Source organism: Octopus sinensis, linkage group LG11 (assembly GCF_006345805.1).
Source record: "Octopus sinensis linkage group LG11, ASM634580v1, whole genome shotgun sequence".
Classification (NCBI taxonomy): domain Eukaryota; kingdom Metazoa; phylum Mollusca; class Cephalopoda; order Octopoda; family Octopodidae; genus Octopus; species Octopus sinensis.
In genome coordinates this window covers 11,900,312-11,926,241 of record NC_043007.1, presented here as the reverse complement: position 1 = coordinate 11,926,241, position 25,930 = coordinate 11,900,312, and the positions used below count along the sequence as shown (strand labels likewise).

The window sequence follows — 25,930 nt, the reverse complement described above, 5'->3', positions numbered from 1 at the left end:
GGTAACATGTACTTCTCTTCTATAGTAAAACACCTGTACTTGTCCTCAATCATACATTAACCTCTCAACACCTGACATAAAACCACTACTACCCCTCCCAAATACAGACATAATTCACCTCAATATATAGAGGCAATTGTAGAGAAGCCATCTATTTTTAGGACAGGTAACATTTCAAAGAGGAGAGCTATCCCTCATCTGCTGAACACAACAAATTCCAAATAACAGCCAGCTTTGTAACTAAAGAACAGAAAAGAACGAAATCTATATACCAAAAAACAATTGTTTTGGTGTGTCTGGATGCTTTTTTTTGTTTTTGTTTTACCTTTCTGCAGAGCAGCAGTTGTTAAATTTGAACTCATGGTTTTTGTTTCAAAGAATTTTGTTCAACCCTTTCGTTAACGTATTTATTTTGAGATGCTCTGTGTTTCTTTCAGTTACTTTAAATATAACAAAGAATTTAGTAAAATAACCTAGTTATCATTAAGCTAGTGTTAGGAACATAAATTGTGACTAAAGTTTGGTAGAAGAATTTAATGCAAAACTTATGAAAACAAGACATTTGTACTCAGAGCCAGAGCTGGTTTCAGCCGGGCTGGTAATGAAAGGGTTAAGCTTTTCATTTCACTGAATAAGTTAGAAATCCATGTAACAGAGCGCTGGCAATGATGACAATGATGATAATGACATTGTTGTCATCTTCTTCACCACCACCACCACCACCACTTCATTGTTTTAATCTCCATTTTGCCATACTTGCATGTGACAGGTGGAATTCCTTGAAGCAGATTTTCTATAGCCAGATGCCCTTCCTGGGGGTAATGATTTATTGGCAAGCAAGCTAATATTTTCCCATGGCCAGGCATGTTTTCACAGCAGATGAGAAACAATGACACCATGTTTATAACAGTATTGGTTGCACACGCGCGTACACACACACACACACACATGCACATGCACGCAGTCAAAAGGTGAGAGCTGGAGATGGTCAATGTAGAAAACATGTAGTAGTGCTCAAATGATTTGAACTCTGAAATTTTTATTAAGGACTAGTTCTATGGTGTAAAGGATAGCTATAAAGAAAGGCGGCGAGCTGGCAGAAACATTAGCACGCCGGGCGAAATGCTTAGCAGTATTTCGTCTGCCGCTATGTTCTGAGTTCAAATTCCGCTGAGGTCGACTTTGCCTTTCATCCTTTCGGAGTCGATAAATTAAGTACCAGTTACGCACTGGGGTCGATATAATCAACTTAATCCGTCTGTCTGTCCTTGTTTGTCTCCTCTGTGTTTAGCCCCTTGTGGGTAGTAAAGAAATAGGATAGCTATAAAAGACGTCCAGGTGAGATGATATGGAGATAATCATCATCATCATCATCATCATTGATTAACGTCTGCTTTCCATGCTGGCATGGGTTGGATGGTTTGACTAAGGACTGGCAAGCCAGGAAACTGTATAAAACTCCAATCCGATCAGGCAAGGTTTCTACAGTCGGATGCCCTTCTTTATGCCAACAACTCCAAGAGTGTAGTGGGTGCTTTTTACATGCCACTGGCATGGTAGCCAGTCAGGCAGCACTAGCATCGACCACAAGGATTTCACTTGACTCAACAGTTCTTCTCAAACAATTTCTCTTGATGCAATAGGTCCTGCAGATAAACAGGATTAGACTTAATATATATAAATATACATACATACATACACACACACATATCATCATCATTGTTTAACATCCGTTTTCCGCGCTAGCATGGGTTAGACGGTTTGACCGGGGTCTGGGAAGCCAGGGGCTGCACCAGGCTCCAGTCTGATCTGGCAGTGTTTCTACAGCTGGATGCCCTTCCTAACGCCAACCACTCCGCGACTGTAGTGGGTGCTTTTTACGTGCCAGGGGAGTCTGGCATCGGCCACGAACGGTTGGTGCTTTTAATGTGCCACCGGCACAGAAGCCAGTCGAGGCGGCACTGGCAACGGCCACGTTTGGATGGTGCTTTTTATGTGCCACCGGCACAGAAGCCAGTCGAGGCGGCGCTGGCAATGGCCACGTTCAGATGGTGCTTTTTATGTGCCACCGGCACAGGTATCACAACTACTATTTCCATTGATATTTATTTTGATATTTGCATTGATATTTATTTCGATATTTGCATTGATATTTATTTCGATATATATATATATATATATATATATATATATATATACATACACACATATATTTAGAACCTTGCAGTGTAAATTGGAACTAGCTCAATTTAGCGCCATGATATCCAGGGGTAGATGGAAAATATATTTCTTTTACATTTTAACTTTCACATTTTAAATTAATTCTAATTATATAAATTTATAAATTAATTCCTGCATATATAATCTTTTCATTTTTTTCATTTTTAAATGTTTTTCCCTTTATATTTTTTTCCATATACTTTTTCATATCTTCATTCATATTTTACAAATAACATTCACCTGAATTTTTGTCATTTGTATGAGTTTCCATTCATTTCTAAATCATCCACTTCATTTGGATATACTCTCTTTTACTCTTTTACTTGTTTCAGTCATTTGACTGCGGCCATGCTGGAGCACCGCCTTTAATCGAGCAAATCGACCCCGGGACTTATTCTTTTTGTAAGCCCAGTACTTATTTTATAGGTCTCTTTTGCCGAACCGCTAAGTAACGGGGACATAAACACACCAGCATCGGTTGTCAAGCAATGCTAGGGGGACAAACACAGACACACACATATATATATACATATATACGACGGGCTTCTTTCAGTTTCTGTCTACCAAATCCACTCACAAGGCTTTGGTCGGCCCGAGGCTATAGTAGAAGACACTTGCCCAAGGTGCCACGCAGTGGGACTGAACCCGGAACCATGTGGTTGGTAAACAAGCTACTTACCACACAGCCACTCCTGCGCCTTATATATATCTTTTTAATTTTTATTCTTATAATTTTATATTTTCTTCTCATTAGTATATATTTTTTCTGCATTCGTATATATTTTTTCATTCGTATATATTTTTCATTTATATATATTTTTTGGCATAATTCACATTTAATTTTAATTAATTAAGGCTTAAACTGCAGGATTCAATGAATTTATTTACACATCTATATGTTTTGACATACTAGGAACTTATTTATACATCCATATGGTTTGATATACCTTTAAGTTGAAATATATAATGATACCAATTGCAGCGTGGAAGGTGTTTATAAGCCATTTAAGAAACACACAAAAGCCGTTCGATTCACTTCAACATTTAAGTTTAATTTGTCAAAATATTTTCGTCGCTAAAATCCGCGACCTGTTCACTGACAAAAATCTGTGCTATGCAGCATGGATTTTTGTCAGTGAACAGGTCGCGGATTTTAGCAACGAAAATATTTTGACAAATTAAACTTAAATGTTGAAGTGAATCGAACGGCTTTTGTGTTTCTTAAATGGCTTATAAACACCTTCCACACTGCAATTGTTTTCGTTTCAGCACATGATCTCAGATCAAATTACTTGCTATGCGAGTACATCTCCGTAATATATAATGATAGATAAAATTATAAACAGGGGATAGGTGGACCTGAAGATTGGGGTTGTATATAAGGGGAGGTTCTGTAAGAGATTGCGTGTCTCAAGAACATAGTATACAACCTCATGAAACACGTGTAGTCGACAACTTTGAACATGAATAGTAAGTATTAAATATAATATTCTAAGACATAAAAAAAATAGATGCGCCCTTTTAAACCTAGCCAGGCTCATGGGCCTGGTTTCCCGGTTTCTATGGCATATGTGTTTCCCAGCTGGACGGGATGCCAGTCCATTGCAGCGTTACTCATTTTTGCCAGCTGAGTGGACTGGACCAATGTGAAATGAAGTGTTTTGCTCAAGAACACAACGCGTTGCCCGGTCCAGGAATTGAAACCACGATCTTACGATCATGATGCTGACACCCTAACCACTAAGCCACGTGCCTCCACATTCTAAGACATTGTTGAATTTATATTCTGATTTGATGAATTTTATGGGGATTTCTGTCTCTTATGATACTTTTATATATATATATATATATATACACACTTCTCTGATAACCTTCCCAGTAGATTAATAGGAAGGTTATCAGAGAAGGTGGTGTTAATATGTGGAAGATGCACAGGATCCATAAAAACTACAGAGACTCTGGCAATTGATTCTCTCAAATGCCCTGTTGGCCTTATTAGAGGTAGTAGATAATTTCTGTTACCTAAGGGACCAAATTAGTAGTGGGGGAGGATGCACAGAGAGTGTGATAGCTAGAGAATAAGAATAGGAGAGAGGAAATTCAGAGAGCTTTAACCTCTGCTGATTACAAAAGGTTTCTGTGTCTGAGTGAAAGGAAGATTGTATGATGCATGTATACAGACAGCAATTCTACATGGCAGTGAGACATGGGCCCTGAATGCAAAGAACAAGCAAAGGTTAGAAAGGAATGAGGCTAGTATGCTCCACTGGATGTGTAATGTAAGTGTACATGTGTGACAGAGTGCTAGTTTTAAGTGTTAGTATTAAGAGGGAAGTTAGCTATACGAGGAATTAGATGCTGTATGCAAGAGAGAAGACTGCGCTAGTTTGGTCATGTGATGTGGATGGATCCTGACAACTCCATAAAGAAGTGCCAATCTCTCAAAGTAGATGGAACACATGGAAGTGGAAGACCCAGGGAGACATGAGCTGAAGTACTGAAGGATGAACTCGGGACGTTGAACCTTTCAGGCAAGATGACTTAAGATGAACATGCCTGGCACCTTGCTGTATGGAAGAAGACCCATGCACCATAGCAGAACAGCAGAAGTGTTAAGGCTGGTCCCCCTCATGAAGAGGATTGATCTGCAAAACTCCTGTGCTGGTGTCACATAAAAGCACTCGTGCAGTGCCACATAAAAGCACCCAACACACTCTGTAAAATGGTTGGCATTAGGAAGGGCACCCAGCTGTAGAAACCATGCCACATCAGACTAAAGCCTGGTGCAGCTCCCCAGCTTGCCAGCTCTGGTTGAACTGTCCAACCCATGCCAGCATGGACAACGGATGTTAAATGATGAGGATGATACATTAAAATACATAGATATATATATAGAGAGAGATAAATATGAATACATATAACTAAATACTTTCATTGTATCTATATACAGCTCTATGTATAGCTATGTGTGTCTATATGTGTATATGGAGAGATGTATATTTATATATACCAAGCCCAATCATATTTATCTGCATCACTATCTCCACACACATACACATACACATATGTGCATATATATATATATATATATATATATATATATAATATATATATATATATTAAGGTATGTAGAAAAATACAACATGGACAAGAACGTATAACTCATAGAAGACGATACAATAAACATGGACAGGACATTCGAACCCCTCAGTCTTCAGTCAAGAACCGGATCATCGTAGTAATTTCGGCTGATTAATCTTGAGATTACTAGATCACGGCCAGCCCTCCAAGAAAAACTAAGCTGGAAGCGTAGATTTCCTGGAAGGGTTTCTACCTATACAGCTTTGGTTGACTAGGGGCTATTATAGAACTTGCTGAAGGTGCTACACTGTGGGACTGAACCCAAAACTTCATGACTGAGAAGTGAACTTCTTAACCAAATAACAATCAGGCTTCTGGGTTTTTTAACTCAAAAAAAAAAAAAGAAAGAAATCTTTACAAAAATAAAAAATAGTTTTGGTGTCTGTAACTTTGGCATCGAGAGTTACACAAATACTAGAACTGGGCGTCACTGCATAGTGCCAAGGACTCCAAATTTGCCATCAAGATGCAGGACAAGATACTGCAATAGCCTGGGCTTCAGAGATTCACAGCTCTTCAATATCCTCCTGAAGGACCTGAGAGACCTGCATGGGTGGATGTAGGTGTCTTCAAAATAAAGCTGGACCGCTTCCTGTCAGGTGTCCTAGATGAACCAACTTCACGGCAGGAGGTGCAGATGAGGGCAGCTGCATCAAACTCTCTCATGCACCAAATGTCGATTGCTAAAAAGCATTTATGAAGTAAAATCATGTAGCAACAACAAATGGCTGTGTCCCAGATGAAATAAAAAGATGAAATAAAAAGTAAAAAAAACTTTTTCCTTTATTCAGAGCAGCAGTTGTTGAATTTGAACTCATGGGCTTTGTTTCTAAGAATTTTGTGTAACCTTTACATAATTTCTTATAAGTCTTTCATCTCGCAGAATAAGTTAGAAATCCTCAAATCAGAATGTCTGCAGCATCAATAATAATGTATAGGTAATGGGCAATAAGTCCATAAATTCTTATGTATATTTAATCATATTTACCTGGATTGGGGAAAAACTAGAAGTAGTTGATAGCTTCCGTTATCTAGGTGACCAAGTCAGTAGTGGGGGTGGGTGCGCTGAAAGTGTAACTGCTAGAATAAGAATAGCCTGGGCAAAGTTTAGGGAGCTCTTACCTCTGCTGGTGACTAAAGGCCTCTCGCTCAGAGTAAAAGGCAGACTGTATGATGCGTGTGTACGAACAGCCATGCTACATGGCAGCGAAACATGGGCTGTGACTGCTGAGGACATGCGTAAGCTCGTGAGGAATGAAGCCAGTATGCTCCGATGGATGTGTAATGTCAGTGTACATACTCGACAGAGCGTTAGCACCTTGAGAGAAATGTTGTACCTAAGAAGCATCAGTTGTGGTGTGCAAGAGAGACGATTGCGCTGGTATGGTCATGTGGCGAGAATGGATGAAGATAGGTGTGTGAGAAAGTGCCAATCCCTAGCAGTTGAGGGAACCCGTGGAAGAGGTAGACCCAGGAAAACCTGGGACGAGGTGGTGAAGCACGACCTTCGAACTTTAGGCCTCACTGAGGAAATGACCAGAGACCGAGACCTTTGGAAATATTCTGTACGTGAGAAGACCAGGCAGGACAAGTGAGCCCAGCCCACTTATGAATGCCTTTCCTCCCTTGGACACAAAGACCGGTTGAGGCAAGCGAAGTCGATATAGAACCTCATCCGACGACAGACACCCATCCCAACCCCCCATGCTTGCGAAGACATGTTGGGGCAAGCGAAATCGAAATCGAAATCAAAACCGAATTGAACCAGCCAGGATCCCTGGCCTGGTGGTACGTAAAAAGCACTATCCGACTCGGGGCCGTGGCACGTAAAATACCCCAATGCGACCGTACGACAGGCACCCATGCCAACCCCCTTTGCTTGTGAAGACATGTTGGGGCAAGCGAAATCGAAATCAATCGATTGAACCAGCCAGGATCCTGGTCTGGTGGTACGTAAAAAGCACTATCCGACTCGTGGCCGTGGCACGTAAAATACTCCAATGCGACCGTACGACAGGCACCCTTGCCAACCCCCTTTGCTTGTGAAGACATGTTGGGGCAAGCGAAATCGAAATCGAATTGAACCAGCCAGGATCCCTGGTCTGGTGGTACGTAAAAAGCACTATCCGACTCGTGGCCGATGCCAGCACCGCCTCGACTGGCTTCCGTGCCGGTGGGCACATTAAAATACACCAATCTGACCGTGGCCGTTGCCAGCCCCCCTGGCACCTGTGCAGGTGGCACGTAAAAAGCACCCACTACACTCACGGAGTGGTTGGCGTTAGGAAGGGCATCCAGCTGTAGAAACATTGCCAAATTAGACTGGAGCCTGGTGCAGCCTTCTCACTTCCCAGAACCCCGGTCGAACCGTCCAACCCATGCTAGCATGGAGAACGGACGTTAAACGACGATGATGATGATGATGATACACTTCATATGATGTCTAACATTTTAGAAGTCTTATATGAACTTGGAGTGATTTAAGAAATTAAAGAAAAAGGAAATATAGAAAAATCATACAAATTCAACACACACACACACACACACACACAAACACACATACACACACACATACACACATATGCACACACACGTGCACACACATGTGCATATATTCTTTAAGTTATTTCAGAATTCTGCCAATCATGTTATCAAGTATTGGGTGATGGAATCGGTTTGCTAAAAGCCTCTCATCATGATAATCACTGTAATTATGAAATATCAAAAACAAGGCAGAAATAGATAAAAAAAACAAAACAAAAAAAAAACCAAAAACACAAAACAAAACAAATCCTGATAAAACAAACAAACAAACTTAGCAAAAAGGAGAAATAAAGAAAGGCAAGGTAAACGAAAATAGAATTGGAGGCTGGTTGAAACATCGAGTTTAAAAGAAAATTTGTCAAAATTATCTTAGAACTGTAGAAGCCCATAATTTTGATTTGGAAGTTCCAACTGTGAATAGAATCTTCTGTATCTTCCTGTTGTTTTATAAATAGGTATGAGTGATAATCAAAAAGGTGTACAACACCTACCTCATTAGAAGCTAATAGTAAAAATGACTAGAATTAGACAGCTACCGTTATTAACAGTTCATTGAGTACCCTTAGCCTGATATTTAATGTCTGCCTTGTAGACAGATGCTGAAGCATCCAGTTGTATTTAGGGATGGCAAATCTGTTGTGTGTGTGTGTGTGTGTGTGTGTGTGTGTGTGTGTGTGTGTGTGTGTGTGTGCTTGTGAGAAAATAGTAATTACCATCATCCTAGTTGACCAGCACCTTTTCACGTTGCCTTTCATCATCATCATCACTGTCATCATCATCATCATCGCTGTCATCATCATCATCATCATCATCATCGCTGTCATCGTCATCATCATCGTCGTCATCATCATCATCATCGTTTAATGTTCGCTTTCCATGCTGACATGGGTTGGACAGTTTGACTGAAGACTGGCGAGCCAGATGGCTGCACCAGGCTCCAATCTGATCTGGCAGGAGTTTCTACAGCTGGATGCCCTTCTTAATGCCAACCACTCCAAGAGTGTAGTGGGTGCTTTTACGTGCCACCAGCACAAGGGCCAGTCAGGTGGTACTGGCAATGGGCACACTCAAATGGTGTTTTTTATGTGTCACCTGCACAGGAGCCAGTCCAGCGGCACTGGCAAAGACCTCACTCGAATGTTGTTTTTCACATGCCACTGGTACATGTGCCAGTAAGGCCAAGCTGGTAACGATCACGTTCAGATGGTGCTTTTTACGTACCACTGGCATGGGAGCCAGTCAGTGGCCCTGGCAATGATCACACTTGGATGGTGCTCTTAGCGCTCTATTAGCATGGATGCCAGTCATGTGGTGTTGTCATCGATTTTGATTTCGATTTCACTTGCCTCAACAGGTCTTCACAAGCATATATATACACACACATGCATATATAGATACATACACATATATACACACACACATATACATACATATATATATACACACATATATGTACAGACATGGATATATATATATCATCAACATCATCATCATCATCATCCAGTGTTTTAAATCCGGGTTTTGTCTCTGTTAACGAGGGTGGCCAGATCTACCTCAATGCCATAGCAATCAAGGTAGGCAGGTACAGCCCACCCCAACCTTTGCTATCATGAGGTCATTTTGGAGCTGGATTTTCTATGGGGAGCATGTAAACTCAGCAACACTGGTTGTCAAGCAGGGGAAAAAACACACACACACACACACACATGTATATACACAACAAATTTCTTTCAGTTTTTACCTATCAAACCCACTCATAAGGCTCAGGGCTATAGTAGAAGACACTTGCGCAAGGTGCCACTCAGCGGGACTGAACCCAGAACCATGTGGTTGGGAAGCAAGCTTCTTACCACACTGCTACATGTGAATAGTAAAAATAATAATAGTGATGATGAAATAACTTCATTTGAACATCAAAAAAACAAAAAAAAACATTTAAGGCCTATTTGACTGAAACAAAAATGATTTTGAATATTCCGAGAAAGAAACATGTAGCATTGTAAAAAAAAATATAAGAGGCAAGGGCTATCAGAATGTGCTAGGCTGGAGAACAGGTTTACCTCTTAAAGATGGGGGCAGCCACAGAGAGTAGTTGATGACATTTGATAGGTAAGGAGTAAATAAATATAAGCTGAAAAATAAATTAATTGAAATGGATGGTTTGATATTTTGAACCTAATCCAACTTGTGAAACCTTCAGACAGGTTGTTGACATAGAAACGTATAGAAATAATGATGATGATGATGATGATGATAATGAAGAAGAAGAAGAAGAAGAAGAAGAAGAAGAAATAAAGAAACAACAACAACAACGTGAAAATGAAAAATTTATTATGAAATCATTGCAGATGTGTGTAGGTAGGTATGATATTAACATACAAACATACACACATACATATACACACACACACACACATATACATACATACCCATATATATATATATGCGTATATATATATATATATATATATATATATATATACACAGACACATATGTGCATATATATACACACACATAGAGATACATGATTATGTGTTTGTATGAGTGTGTGTGAATATATATAAATATATACGTATGTTGCATGTATATATGTGTGTGTTATGTGTGTATATATGTATGTGTGTGCATGTGTGTATATATATATTTATAATATGTGTGTGTATGTGTGTGTCCATGTGCATTTGTCTGCATCTGTATGTGTGATGTTTAAGCAGCAATTTTTATAAAATCTTTAGTGAAGTCAGTCACAGAAGAAACGAAGGTGCCTCCATATCGAAATGAGACACGCACAAAGTTGAGATCTGTATATCACAAACATTGGGACTGCAGCTCAGCATTACACAGTATTTTTATTTTGAATGAAGGCCAAGATAAAAAAAAAAAGAGGGGGGAGAGGGAGTACTACCCCACTTTTGATTCGTTCACGATTTATGGAGTTGAAGGTCTAAATACGTCATGGATATTGTGTAAGCATATATATGTATGTGTGTGTGTGTGTGTGTGTGTGTGTGTGTGTGTGTGTATACATGTACATGTGTTTGTAGCAAAATATTTCAGTATCAACTGAAAATTAGATGGCATCGGAAGATTACAGAATTTCAATTAATTTCTTTTTTTGAAAAAAAAAAAAATAAAACACTAAAAAAAAAACAACAAAAAAAAAACAACTGGTCCTTGAAATTCAGATTTCTTATTTTTGATTTTTGTAAGATTTTTTTTTTCTTTTTTCCCCCCCATTCTTTATTTTGTTCTTCAACAGCATTCTGTATTTAACAATGTGGAGAATTCTTCTACATGCGAAATAAATTATGTGTTTATAGACAGAAGAAAAAAAAAAATGTAAAATGACCGCCACCCAACCACTGAAAAAAAAAATTCAAGGCGTTTCTAGAGTATCTTATTGACAACAAAATTTAGTGAAATTTAGTTGATGTGCCTCATACACTCACTATAGGGGATATCCAAACATACAATCTGTATTGTATATGAGATGTATTAAAATAAAAGTTTTAAAATATGAAACAAGAGAAGAAAGGTTTGGCCATTTGTAAAATGAGCCCGTGAGTTTTAAAAAAAAGGAAACCGTGGGAAACCTCTGGTAGAGGAGACGAAAGCTAAAGAATTGGTAAGGGGATTGGGACCGTCTGACAAAAGAGGGTTAAGACACACAGAATGGTAACATGAGACATTTTGTTTACAATAAACATACATATTTATATATGTGTATACATATATATTTATGTATGTATATACATAGATATTTATGTATGTATATACATACATATTTATGTATATATAACTTGATAGGTAGCGAGAGGAGGAAGAAGACAAAGAGAAAGAGACCTGCATTTTCTCTCTCATGCACACCCAAACATACATACTGTCCAAATGTAAGATGTCAGAATAAAAGCAGTGATTTGCAACCATTTTTAATGCCGGCACCATGATCAACTTTAGTGTGTTTAACAATGCTTGTTAGGATACCAGATATTGTCTTCTAACAATTAGAAACACTATTCTATTTTATTTATGCACCCTTTTCAAGCTTAGCCAAGCTCATGGGCCTGATTTCCAGGTTTCTATGGCATAAGTGTTCCCCCCAACTGGACGGGACACCAGTCCATTGCAGTGTTACTCAAGAAACAGGAAGAAAGAGTGAGAGAAAGTTGGGGCAAAAGAGTACAACAGGGTTTGCCACCACCACCCTGCCGGAGCCTTGTAGAGCTTTAGGTGTTTTTGCTCAATAAACATACACAACGCTCGGTCTTGGAATCGAAACCGTGATCCTCCGACTGTGAGTCTACTGCCCTAACCACTGGGCCATTGCGCCTCCACAAATATTGCTTCTTGAGCCATGCCAGGCTCATAAGGGCCGGTTTCCTGGTTTCAGTGGCATAGAAATTCCCCACCTGGACAGAACGCTGGTCAGTCGCAGGATTACTCATTGTTGCCAGCTGAGTGGACTGGAGCAACGTGAAATGAAGTGTTTTGCTCAAGAACACAACGCGTCGTCTGGTCCAGGAATCGAAACCACAATCTTACGATCATAATAATTACAAACATATATACACAGTGTAAGAGATAGCATCAGTTAGTTTGTGCAATCAAACAGATTGTTATTAATTCCATACTTTAGAAGTACGAGTGTAAAACAAACCGACAGATCCCATCAGACTTCAGTCAAGTGTTTTAAGGAGATATTACTGAGACAGTACATATAAAAATATAGGCACAAATACATACTTACTGAATTAGAATAAAAATTGAAAAAAATACGAGGAAAAAAAAGGGATACTTTTTCTTTGTATTTCTTCTGTCTATTTGGTGTTACACATACTTCTAAAGGGATTAAATGTAATCGTAGCTGAGTTGTGAAACCTACATGTAAACCATATTGACACATTGGTGTATATACTACATACACATATTATCATTATCATTATTATTAGTTTAAGTATACAATATTATAGATTCATTACAGCTGATCTTACCAATTGGTTTTGCACTGGATATTAGGTAATCAGAAAATTACCTAACAACTGCGCTCATCAGAGGTGGCAGGTATGGAAAAAAATAGTCCGATTACCTGGTGTAAAACTGACTTATAAACATGGAATTTTAGAGACTATATATGAAGATATTAAGTCCAGGAACAGAATTTATGGTATTACATATATTCTTTAGTCATGTGCATTTCAACAATACCTATAATATATATATTTTTTCAGAATATAATGGTCATGCAAAAATATATTTTCCATTTATTGTTGAAGTGCACATAAGTAAGGAATAAATGTAATTATCATAAATTCCATTCTTGGACTTTATGTTCTATACTCCTTTAGTATGTATGAATAGTTTCCTTTATAGAAATTGTCCACTTCTATACACCCTATTAGCCAGTATATTAATCAAGTGATAATTGAGGATCCAGCTCAGTTTTATTAATTCCATTTTATTTGATATATATATATATATATATATATATTAATATATATATATTAAGCAAAGTACACAGTGTTCTAGATCCATAATATGTGATCTTACTAATAGGTTTCACACAGGATATTAGGTAATCATGATCATCTAATACTTGTGCTCATCAGAGGTGTCTGGTATGGAGAAAATAGGAATTTTTCTTTCTTCTTTACATACTGACCATCTCTAATGAGTGCAGGTATTAAGATAATCTGCTGCTTACTTAATACCCTGTGCAAAACTGATTATAGATCTATAATACAGTATATTTTGATTAATATACCAAAATTTATGAGTACATATCTTTCTGAATTATGGATTCTAAGACAACTTTCTCTCACTATATATATATATATATATACACACACACACACAAACACATACATATATATGTATATACATATTTATATATATGTATGTGTGTGTGTGTGTGTGGTGTGTAAAGATATTACACTGCCAATACACATATGCATGCACCCAGAATCAATCTCAAACACTCATCGCCTCTTATAATCAAAGAATGGCATCAACTAGAGACAAATAAGTTTGAGTAGAGTCCGACGCAACTGAGAGAAGTTTAGAAAGAAAGGTAGTTATAGAGGGAGGAGTGGTGGTAGATTGGGTGGGGTGGGGCTGACATAGGGGGTGTGGAGCATGGAAGGGATTTTTTGAAATAAAATAAAATAAAATAAAATAAAATAAAATGTACCAGACACCCATTTATCAAAAATTATCTACCAAAGTCTTTTCTTCTCAAATGGTTTATAATTTCAGAAATGTCCTAGGGTTATATCTGATGTGAATTCTTCGTTTTTTGATAAATCTATACATAAGTAAAAGTAAAACAGTTATTATGAAAACTACTGTAATTAAAATAATTCCTGTCGGTGAGGAATTATTTCCAAAAGTCTCTTGGTTTTCCTGCGAAGATCGTCCATGAAAACCAGAGTTACGTGCAAGTCGAGGTAAAATTTGTTTCTTGTCAGGTGCCAAATTTTGCAAGAATTTTTGTTGCTTGTTTATTTTTTCCTGACGTGCGGTATCTTCTTCATTTTCATCATAGTAAGTGTAGTCACCGTCTTCATCTTCCTCATCTAGGCTGTCGTCATCGTAACCGTCACCGTTTTCATCCAAGGCTTTCAATGATTCTTTATTATTGCCAAAATGGACCACTTTCTTGTCTCTGTAATTTTCATTCAGAAACTTATCGTTTTCGTATTCTTCATAGTCATCTTCCTGGACGCCATCTTTTTTATTATCCCTTTCTATTCCCATGTCTCCAAGAACTGGTTCTTGGAAGCTTTTCTTAATGACAGTTTCTTGTTGGACAAAGGAATTGGAATCACCACCCAATGGTACTGGTTTCTGTTCATTGGGAAAAACTGGCTGAACCTTCTTTAAATGGCCAGGCTGGAGTACTGGAGGCAAGGAATTGGTGGTGGTTTTTGAAGCAGTATTTAACAAAAGACGCTGGTTCACAGAATGCCAGACAGTATCAGAATGGTTCAGCTGATCCAGACTGTGGTGAAGCAAGAAATTTAAGTAAATCACCAAGGCGCCACTGGCAACAGCAGTCTTGTGACTCAGACAGCCACCTGCAAAGAGAAAAATGACATTTAAGTACCATTATTGCATAGAGACAGGAAATAGTTTTAAGTAAATAGTTATGATGTGTGCATATGTACAGATTTGTGTTTGGGTATACGTTTATATAGTTGTATGTACATGGATGTTGTTGTTGCAAAGATGTTGCTTAAATGCGTATAGATGTGTGTGCGTAGATGGCTTGGGAAGGACCTTTGGATCATTTGGTGAAGCTAAGTGGCTTAATGGTTAACCCTTTCGTTACCAACCTGGCTGAAACCGGCTCTGACTCTGTAGTACAAATGTCTTGTTTTCATAAGTTCTGAATTAAAATCTTCCACCAAACCTTAGTCACAATTTATGTTCCTAACACTAGCTGAATGGTAACTATGTTATTTTACTAAATTCTTTGTTATATTTAAAGTAATTGAAAGAAACACAGGGCATCTCAAAATAAATACAGTAACGAAAGGGGTATTGTGCTCATAATAATAATAATGAAATTATTGTATACAGTGTTCAGGTGCACCACAACTTGTAAAAAGTGTGTATAAAGCATATGCAGTAGAGTCAGATACACGCTTGCGTGTGTATGGAGGGGAAAAAATCAGGTGTAGTGTTGGCGAATCTCAGGAAGCATGGAGGTTTTGAAGGATGCAGTGCTCCGACAACTAACAACTGATGCCGGCAGTCTGTTCCATGCTTCAGCAACTCTTAGCATGAAAAAGTGTTTCCAAAGTCATGGGAGCCGTGCTGTTTTCAGACTTTGTACACATGTCCATGGGGGTTAGACAGGTGGAGTTTGAAAAGGTGCTCAGAGTTATTGTTTGTAAGATGGTTAATAATTTTATGGGTGTCTGCCAAGTCAACTGCCAAATGTCGGAGTTTCAATGTATCCATGCCTGGGGAAGTAAGGTGTTCAGAATATGGCAAATGCCTGATGGATTATCATTTCACTTGCTTGACTGGACAATGGGCTGAGTTCTTGAGCAAGACACTTCATTTCTCATTGCTCTAGTCCTCTTAGCTGACAAAAATGCATTATCCTGTAATGGTCTGACATCCGATCTAGTGGGGAGTAGATGCACTACAGAATCTAGGATGTCAGACTTATGAGCCTATGGTACAGGAAGGACCTTTCGTCCCTTTTTGAAATATTGTATAACTGCAGTGTTGAACTGAAGCCCCTCTATATGCCACTGATTATTACTGAGATAAACACTATTAATGGTACTGGAATCCAAAACATACCAATATATATTATTCCAACTATTATTATTATTATTATTATTGTTGTTATTGTTATTAAGGAGGCAAGCTGGCAAAATTGTTAGCATGCTGAGCAAAATGCTTAGTGATGTTTTGTCCTGTCTTTATGTTCTGAGTTCAAATTCTGCTGAGGTCGATTTTGCCTTTTATCCTTTCAGGGTCAATAAAATAAGTACCAGTTGAGCATGGGGGGTGAGGTGGTGGTGATGTAATCGATCTACCCACTCCTCTGAAATTGCTGGCCTTGTGCTAAAATTTGAAACCACTATTATGAATATCATTTTTTACCTATAAGTATGTCTAATTTACAAATATGGGGTTTAAAGATGGTTAAACAAATGTTAACAAGAATATAGAAACTTCAAGAGATGAAATAAATCATTAAGGTCTTTTTTTAACAGTGGAACTTGAAGTAGTTAAAGTTATAAATAATCCTTTCTATTACAGGCACAAAACCTGAACTTTTGAGGGTTGTAACTAGTCAACCCCTGTGCTCAACTGGTACTTATTTCATTGCCCCTGGAAGGTAGAAAGGCAAAGTCAACCTTGGCAGAATTTGAACTGACAACATAAAGAAGAATGAAATGCCACTTAGCAGTTTTTCCAAGACGCTTATGATTCTGTTGCCTCGCTATAGATAATAGCATGTAAATATTGGGTTAAAAAAACCTTTAGGTGGAAAATATTGAAGGCTTCATGTGGGACTTGAACCTATGTCTTTTGTAAACATGAAAAATGTTCTACCACTTTACCAAAGCAATCCTTTAAATTTCTCCATCCATTTTAGGTGTGAGTGGAGGCACATGGCCTAGTGGTTAGAGCAGCGGACTCGCGGTCGAGGGATCGCGGATTCAAATCTCAGACCAGGCGATGTGTGTGTTTATGAGCAAAACACCTAAGCTCCACCCAGCTCCGGCAGAAGGTAATGGCGAACTTCTGCTGACTCTTTCGCCACAATTTTCTCTCATTCTTTCCTCCTGCATCTTGCAGCTCACCTGCGATGGACCGGCGTCCTGTCCAGGTGGGTAACCTATACGCCAAGGAAACCGGGAAACCGGCCCTTATGAGCCAGGCATGGGTCGAGAAGGAACAAACAAAACAAATTTTAGGTGTGTTCTTACTAGTGGTGTTGTATGTTGTTTATACCATAAGAATTTAGAAATTTGGAAAATTCAAGAGAGATAAAATAAATATTTTTTCCCCCCTTGTCTTAATTCAGTGTTATTATTATTATTTAGTAATATCTTTTAAGTAATGTAAATTTGGAGAAATAAAACTTAGAGTTAGATAATTCCACAGCAAGACAAAGAGTTAGATAATTCCACAGTAAACCAAAGAGTAAGATAATTCCATAGCAAGCCAAATCCATTGCTTGATTTTGATTCTGAGACTTAAATATTTCAATTTACTTCATGAGCCAAAAAGGGAGCCTCCATATGGACACTGAAACTGCTAGAGATAGCATCCAAATCGTTCTCAAATTACATTCTGCCATCTTAGAAAAGAAGCAAGACATTGGATAATGTTGTCCTAGAGATACCTTCTGGGAATGAAAGATGGAATGGTCATGGATGGAACGTTTTTGATCATAGGCCTATGCAATTACCACTAAGCATTCACTTCAGTTATGTTAGGAAAGCATCAATACTTCATAATCTTTGCCTCTCCACATTGAAAGCTTATGCCTATATAAGGTGAATCAGAGACATGGTTATTGTCTAACAGGCAAAGCAAGGAAGTAGCAGAGTCATTAGAGTATCTTTTACTCTTTTTCTTGTTTCAGTCATTTGACTGTGGCCATGCTGGAGCACTGCCTTTAGTCGAGCAAATCGACCCCAGGACTTATTCTTTGTAAGCCTAGTACTTATTCTATTGGTCTCTTTTGCCGAAGCGCTAAGTTACGGGGATGTCAACACACCAGCATCGGTTGACAAGTGATGTTGGGGGGACAAACACAGACACACAATATATACACACACATACATATATACGACAGGCTTCTTTCAGTTTCCGTCTACCAAATCCACTCACAAGGCTTTAGTAGAACACACTTGCTCAAGGTACCACGCAGTGGAACTGAACCCGGAACCATGTGGTTGGTAAGCAAACTACTTACCACACAGCCACTCCTGCACCTGGATAAAATACTTGTAGTGTTTGTTCCTAATCTCTGTGCTCTGAGTTCAAATCCAGCCATGATCAACTTTACCATTCATTCTTTCAGAGTTGATAAAAATAAAAGTATCAATCCAGATTGATGGATTGATGGAACAGTTAGAAGGTTGAACGAAATGTGGGATCTGTTTTGGCTCTTTTCATTCTGATAATAGCAACACCTGTGGTGACACTGATGCCAAGTTGCATTGGTGTAAGTTTGGCTGCCTTTTCTTTTGAATGACATTGGTGGTATGGGGAAGGGAAACTTGCATGCATGGACAACAATCAGCTGCCACCGCCACCGCCATCATCATCATTTTAATATCCACTTTTCCATGTCTGCATGAGCTGGGCAGGATTTGTTGATACAGATTTTGTATGGCCAGATGCCTTTCCTGTTGCCAACCTTTACCTCTATCCAGGCAAGGTAATACACTTGCGTCAGAAATTAATTAGCACTTCTCAAATTTCTACATTAAATAGGTTAAATCAATTAACCTATGAGCTGTTCAAAACGTCTTACGCGATGAGAAAACTTAGTATGGTGTGATTTCGGTCCTTGCGAGGCGCTACCTATATCTATTAAACAAAGGAAGATTTGTCTGCATCCGCACTCCAAGTTGTTGCACTGCTATGTCAACATCATAAGGCTGTAGACTCTCAAACTGCTCTGCAAACAAAGTTACGTCATCGTTCTGCGCAACAGTGAACTCGCAACAAAGCAATAGTTCGAGATATGGCCACTAGGTGACAGCACATACCTTGAGTGAAGAGCAAATCAAGGTGCTAATTAATTTCTGACGGTAGTGTACATCTTCATGGCCAGACATGTTTTCCCGGACTATTGAAAATGAATGACATTGCTTGTATATTGCAGTGATACTGACACTCATTTACAACTATCATGCAATATAAAAGCAAACACACACCATGGGCTTCTTTCAGTTTCCATCATCTAAATCCACTCAAAAGGTCAAAAGTCAACCTGGGACTATAATAGAAGATACCAAGGTACAACACAGTGAGACTGAACCTAAAGCCATGTGGTTGGGAAGCAAACTTCTTAATCACACAACCATGCCATATTATTGTTATTGTTCAGGTCACTGCTTGGAATTGAACTCGGAATCTTGAGGTTAGTAGCCCACGCTCTTAACCACTATGCCATATGTTCAGTGACCTGAACAATAACAATGATGATAATAATAATAATAATAATAATAATAAGAAGAAGAAGAAGAAGAAAAACATCGAAAAATACCTTAGGAATGAGAACCCAGGTTCGAAATTTCCCCAAGACACCTGAAGAAGGCTGGAGGATATATCAGCCGAAACGTTGTGTTAACAACAAACACGATGAGGACAAATATTCGTCGAATGTAAATAATGTAAATAATGTACATAATTCCTCATCTCTTAGATATAGAACAGATATAAAATAGTTCTAACTGTAAAATGCTCAGAAACAAGACATCAATTTTGAGATAATTCAGAGAATCTATTATTTGTTGGACAATTTTTTACATTCCTTCTCTTATTCACTTGTTGAACAACACAGTTCTATAAATCTGGACTTTCACATAAATAAATGAAGCAGCATTCTTCAAAATTTCCACACCTCAGCTACTCAACACTGAAGGAATTCATCTGTTTTCTTTAAGGTTTTGATGAAAAGGTTTTAAATATATAATGTTAGAAAGTGATGGATTACCTATAAAACTGCCTTGATTTCATAGGTAAATGAGAAGTTAAGTGAGATAAATGAAATAATACTATGTGGAATCTGAAATTGGATAACATGGTCTATTTAGTGAGACATACAGCCTCACTCAGTCCATTTACTGAGTCATAAAGTTACACTCAGTCTATTTAGTGAGGCATAGATCCTAACTCAGTCCATTTACTGAGACGTACGAGGGTGAGTCAAAAAGTAATACCATTTTGTTTAGGACAGGTATAATTACCAACACAGGAACATGTATCATACATCAAAAGGAAGCTGGTCCTCTGTGGATCACATCCATACTTCTCAACATAGTCACCTTTTCTCTCAATAGCAATGTTCTACCTTCGAATGAGAGCATGTATCCCTGCCCTGCAAAATTCTGTTGACTGTTCTTTGAGCCACTTCTTCACTACAGTTTCACTTCTCGTCACTTCTTCGTCATAATGTTTGCCTCTCAAACCTTCTTTCATGGCGCCGAAGAGATGAAAGTCTAGTTACGAGGAAGTGTAAACTGCAGTGAAGAAGTGGCTCAAAGAACAGACTACAGAATTTTACGGGGCAGGGATACATGCTTTCATTCGAAGGTGGAACATTGCTATTGAGAGAAACGGTGACTATGCTGAGAAGTATGGATGTGATCCACAGAGGACCAGCTTCCTTTTGGTGTATGATACATGTTCCTGTGTTGGTAATTATACCTGTCCTAAACAAAATGGCATTACTTTTTGACTCACCCTCGTACATCCTCACTCAGTCCATTTTAGTGAAACATACTGTTAGTTACACAACAATTCATTCTATTACTAAGACATAAACTTATACATTCAGTCCTGCCATTGAGACATACAACCATACACAATACAGTTACCGAGACATACAACCACATAAAAAAACAAGCAAACTAGGGCTCAATTGGTTATGATGACAGGGGTTCCAGTTGATCTGATCAATGGAACAGCTCTCTTATGAAATTAACATGCAAGTGGCTGAGCACTCCACAGATGCATGAACCCTTAATGTAGTTCACAGGGAGATTCAGCGTGACAAAGAATGTGACAAAGACTGGCCATTTGAAATACAAGCACTATTCGTCTTTGCCAGATGAGTGAACTGGATCAGCATGAAACAGAGTGTCTTGCTCAAGGATACAATGCAGAGCCAAGAATCAAACTCACTTCATGAGCTGAATACCCTAACTCTTAAGCCTCATGCCTTCACAACAAACACAGATACAATCATGATATCTAAGATAGAGATAATGAATACCGTAGATCCTCGAGTATAGTTTGCCCTTGAGTATAATACGCTGGGGATTTTGAGGGGGCTGTACCTCTGAAAAATCTAAACCTTGTGTATAATACGCACCCCTTCTCTAACTTGAGTCGTGCATAATTAAGTCAGCTGCACCTAGTCTAACAAACACTTCCGTGTATGTGTAATACAATAATGGTGATGTTCTTAACCGTTATATGGGAATGTAAATATGTTTGCAAATTGTTTTTATTACATGTTATTCTGTGTTCTGAATACTTTTACTGCAAGTTATGGATGATTCTTTTAAGACTTCATTGCTTTCAGGCTTAGCTTAATGTATTTTTGCGCCCGACATCACAAAATGCATCTGAATAAACATTACCAGACAGCAAATATAAACTCGGACATTGCTTAGAAAATATTTTTCATTTTTAACCTCGTATATAGTATGCACTAGGGATTTTGACCTTTACATTTTTGGGAAGAAAGTGCGGATTATACTCGAGGAATTACGGTAAGAAACAGTTAATATAGGAACAGTGAAATATAGAAGTGTTAGAACATGGATCTGAGATGCAGTTTCTTGTGAAAGAACATACAGAGATGTAAAATATATTGGAGTGGAATTAGTACACAGTTATCTTAAAGGAAACTCAACAACAATGATAACTTACCACTTAGCTCTTTCTCCACCAGAAGTCTACGTTGCGCTTGTGGTTTAATCCTCTGATCCTTAGGTTGCACAAGCTGTAAATGAATTTCACTCTGATTTTTTACTTTATTTGAGTTTTGTAAATTCACAATAGCAACATTTTTGTCTGATTTACGGGATGCATTCATTAAAATGGGCTTCAACGGTTCTGCACCAATGTCAGAAAGTTTATTATTTGAGATTTTCTGTACAAGTTTAGCTGGCATTGGTTGTATTAATAAATTTTGGGGTTTGTTTGATATAGTTTTCACATTGTTTAGTATTCCTGTAGGAGCTGTTAATCTATTTACAAAACGAATGGAAGCAGCCTTGTGTTCTGGAAAATTCAGAGGTTTTGGCTCTTTCATTTCTGTCTTATCTTTTATACTTGCATCATTCTGATCATAATAATACTCCTCAAACTTTTTATTGATAAAGAAATTCTCCTTAAGGTTTTTAGGTTTCACTGGAGGCATTATACCAAAACAACCACTTTCTTTTTGCCAAGATAGAATCTGCTGCAGATAATTCAAGTGTAAAAATTCATAAAATCCAATACTTGGGCAGACAAATTCTGTAAAAAAGCAAAAGAAAAAAAAAAAAAAAAACATTAAAGAAACAATTATCAGTTTAAATTATTAAAAACAAATGATTTTTTAAAATATATTTTTCAAAATATATAAATATATTTCTTGACAAATGACAAGCAAAAAACAACAAACAGAAAATCCCAAACAAAAAACAAACAAAACAAAACTTTACTGGCTGCATGCAATAAATGTTGCATATTGCTGTAAAGCAGTCATAAAGAGAATCATTTGATACAAATGCATTCGGTGCAGCAGAATGCACAATTTGAAGTGATGTTAATGGAACTTTACATTACTGTAAAGTGTTAATTTACATTTATCACATTTCTGTGACATATACAAATATTGCATAGAAATAATTATCATGCTGATATTAACAATGGCTGAGAATCTGATGCTGACAACAATGGTTCTTTAAGAATGGCAACAAGGAAGTTGTGACATTCATACTTTTGTTAAGATCATTAACAATGTAAGTGAATTATAATATTTTCCCCTGGGAATTTAAAATTCCAGTGTTAGTCTTTGTTATAATTTTGTTTTTCTTACCCTGATGATGATGATGATGATGATGATGATGATGATGATGATAATAATAATGATGATGATGATGATGATGATGGTGATGATGATGATGATGATGATGATGATAATAATAATAATAATGCTAATAGTAGTAATATTTCAAATTTTGGTACAAGGCTAGCAATTTTAGTAGAAGGGAAAATAGTTGATATTATCGACCCCTCAGTGGATTTGAACTCAAAACATAATGAGTTTGAAGAAGAGACTGCAGAAAGCACAGCTGTTAAAACAAGCATATCGTGATGTAACAACTGAGTAGGTACATTTTTCTGCACATAAATAAAAAATAAATATTTTTAAAGAGAAATATTAACTTCAAAAGTATTCATCATCGTCATCATCATCATCATCATCATCGTTTAACATCCGCTTTCCATGCTAGCATGGGTTGGACGATTTGACTGAGGACTGGTGAACCAGATGGCTGCACCAGGCTCCAATCTGATCTGGTAGAGTTTCTACAGCTGGATGCCGTTCGTAACGCCAACCACTCTGAGAGTGTAGTGGATGCTTTTACATGCCACCGGCACGAGGGCCAGTCAGGCGGTACTGGCAATGGCCACGCTCAAGTGTTTTTTACATATCACCTGCATAGGAGCCAGTCCAGTGGCACTGGCAACGATCTTGCTCGAATGTTCCTTCCCGTGCTACCGGCACAAGCGCTAGTTAGGCGACGTTGGTAACGATCACACTTGGATGGTGTTCTTAGCGCTCCACCAGCACGGATGCCAGTCATCAAATTTGATTTTGATTTCGATTTCACTTGCCTCAACAGGTCTTCGCAAGCAGAGTTTAGTGTCCAATGAAGGAAATGTACACATAAGTGGGCTGGTTATGCACACCTTTCCTTCACTGGACACTAAACTCTGCTTGCGAAGACCTGTTGAGGCAAAATAATAATAATAATAATAATCATGATGATAATGATAATAATAACAATAAATGCCCTGATGCAGTACCAGGCTGTGACTCTCATGGCTGCTGATCTTAACTGATTGGAAGTGTTATCATGTACATTGTTTTGTCTTGGTATAAAAGATGGGCTACAGCAAATATTCTCTTCAACACCAGATTTGCCTGTTAGTTGTTTGACTTTAACCAGTTGAGCATGTCCCTTAGTGGCTGACAATATGTGCATCTCTGATCATGAACAGAAGTAGTGGGGGAGCATCATAGCCATGTGTTGAGAGAGATTCTTTGGGTTCTGAATAATTCACCTATGGAAACATGAGTGTTTCATTCAACATCCTTAAACAACCCTTTTTCAAAGACCGTTTGAGTGGGATGGGCTACTCGACCAGAAGAAAATTCTAACTGGGCCCCACCTGCAAGGTCATGTGCTGTTTATCTTGATATGAGATCACCATGTCGCGCACACATGGTTGTGATGCATGTGCCTGGTGTACCCTTATCAGATGGGTAGTCATGATGGGTATACTGGGCTTCGTATATTTTACCCCAGTGTCACTTTGATGGCATGTGCTGCTCTCCCATTCAATAATAATGATAATAATAAAGGATAGTCTGATGCATATTGAAATCCTTAATACTCTTTGGTTTAAGATACCCGGTTTCCCTTACTTCAGTCAATGCAATTCATTGGCTCATACCCTTAACGTTATTACTATTGCCATCTTAGACAAATGACCCAAGAACAGGGGTTTCTGTCACCTTTCATATTAAGCTTTAAGGGATGTTTGAAGAATGGGACAAAGGTTTGTTGGACAAATAAAATAAGCACTAAACATTTTCAACCAGATGTGGCTGAGTGGTTGAGAAGCTTGCTTCCGAACCATGTGGCCATCTGTGAAGAAGGAGAAGGAGAAGGTGAAGAAGAAGAAGGAGACGGTGAAGAAGAAGAAGAAGATGAAGGAGGAGAAGAAGAAGAAGAAGAAGAAGAAGAAGAAGGAGAAGAAGAAAAGAAGAAGAAGAAGGAGAAGGTGAAGAAGAAGGAGAGGTGAAGGAGAAGGTGAAGAAGAAGAAGGAGAAGAAGAAGAAGAAGAAGAAGAAGAAGAAGAAGAAGAAGAAGAAGAAGAAGAAGAAGAAGAAGAAAAAAAAGAAAGAAAAAGAAGAAGCTGTCGCCGCCGTTGCCGACATTTACTTTCTACAGAGATGAACTAACATAAATGTCTTTCCGAATGTATTTTAGTCTCAGCACTTCCAGTACAAGAGTTCTGCCGTTTTCTTAATGGATTCCCAACAGTAAGGAAAGAAATTAGAAGATCTAGCATTAACAATACATTGACTTTGTTGACCTAACAATCAATCTATTTGGCTGCTGTAAAATCAGATGTGTGTGTGTGTGCATGCACGCACGTGTGCAAGGAGACAACAGGAAGTAAATATACCCCGAGATGGGGGAATATGTATTATTCATTAGTTATTCATTCCATCCATTGTATAATTTTTATTACAACAAATAATTAAGGCGGTGGAGTTGGTGAAGAATTTGCTTAGTTCCTATATAAATGAAGCACTGTCAGTCTTCCTGTCGCCAATATATTTACAAGACCCAGGGAGAAGATGAGTGGGGGTTCATGTAGAAACAGAGTGCAACACCAAAACGTTTTACTGTATCTACTTCTGCTTTCGTGTTATTCAATAATGAGTTCAGATCTTGCTGTTATTGATTTTTACCTCAATACATTTCTGAGCAAGATTAAATAAAATAAGTACCAGTTGTATACTGT

General features: G+C 38.1%; 1 protein-coding gene across 1 annotated transcript in view; it reads right to left on the bottom strand.

Moving 5' to 3' along the window:
• Window positions 1–12,714: 12,714 nt before the first annotated feature.
• Window positions 12,715–25,930, bottom strand: part of LOC115217506 — a 339,101-nt gene continuing 325,885 nt past the window's right edge. Inside the window, exons 5-6 of the mRNA XM_029787225.2 lie at window positions 22,049–22,639; window positions 12,715–14,979 (exon numbers count right to left, since the gene is read on the bottom strand). Coding sequence (XP_029643085.1) covers window positions 14,147–14,979; window positions 22,049–22,639 — 1,424 coding nt within the window. The 3' untranslated portion in view covers window positions 12,715–14,146. The remainder of the gene's footprint in view (window positions 14,980–22,048; window positions 22,640–25,930) is intronic.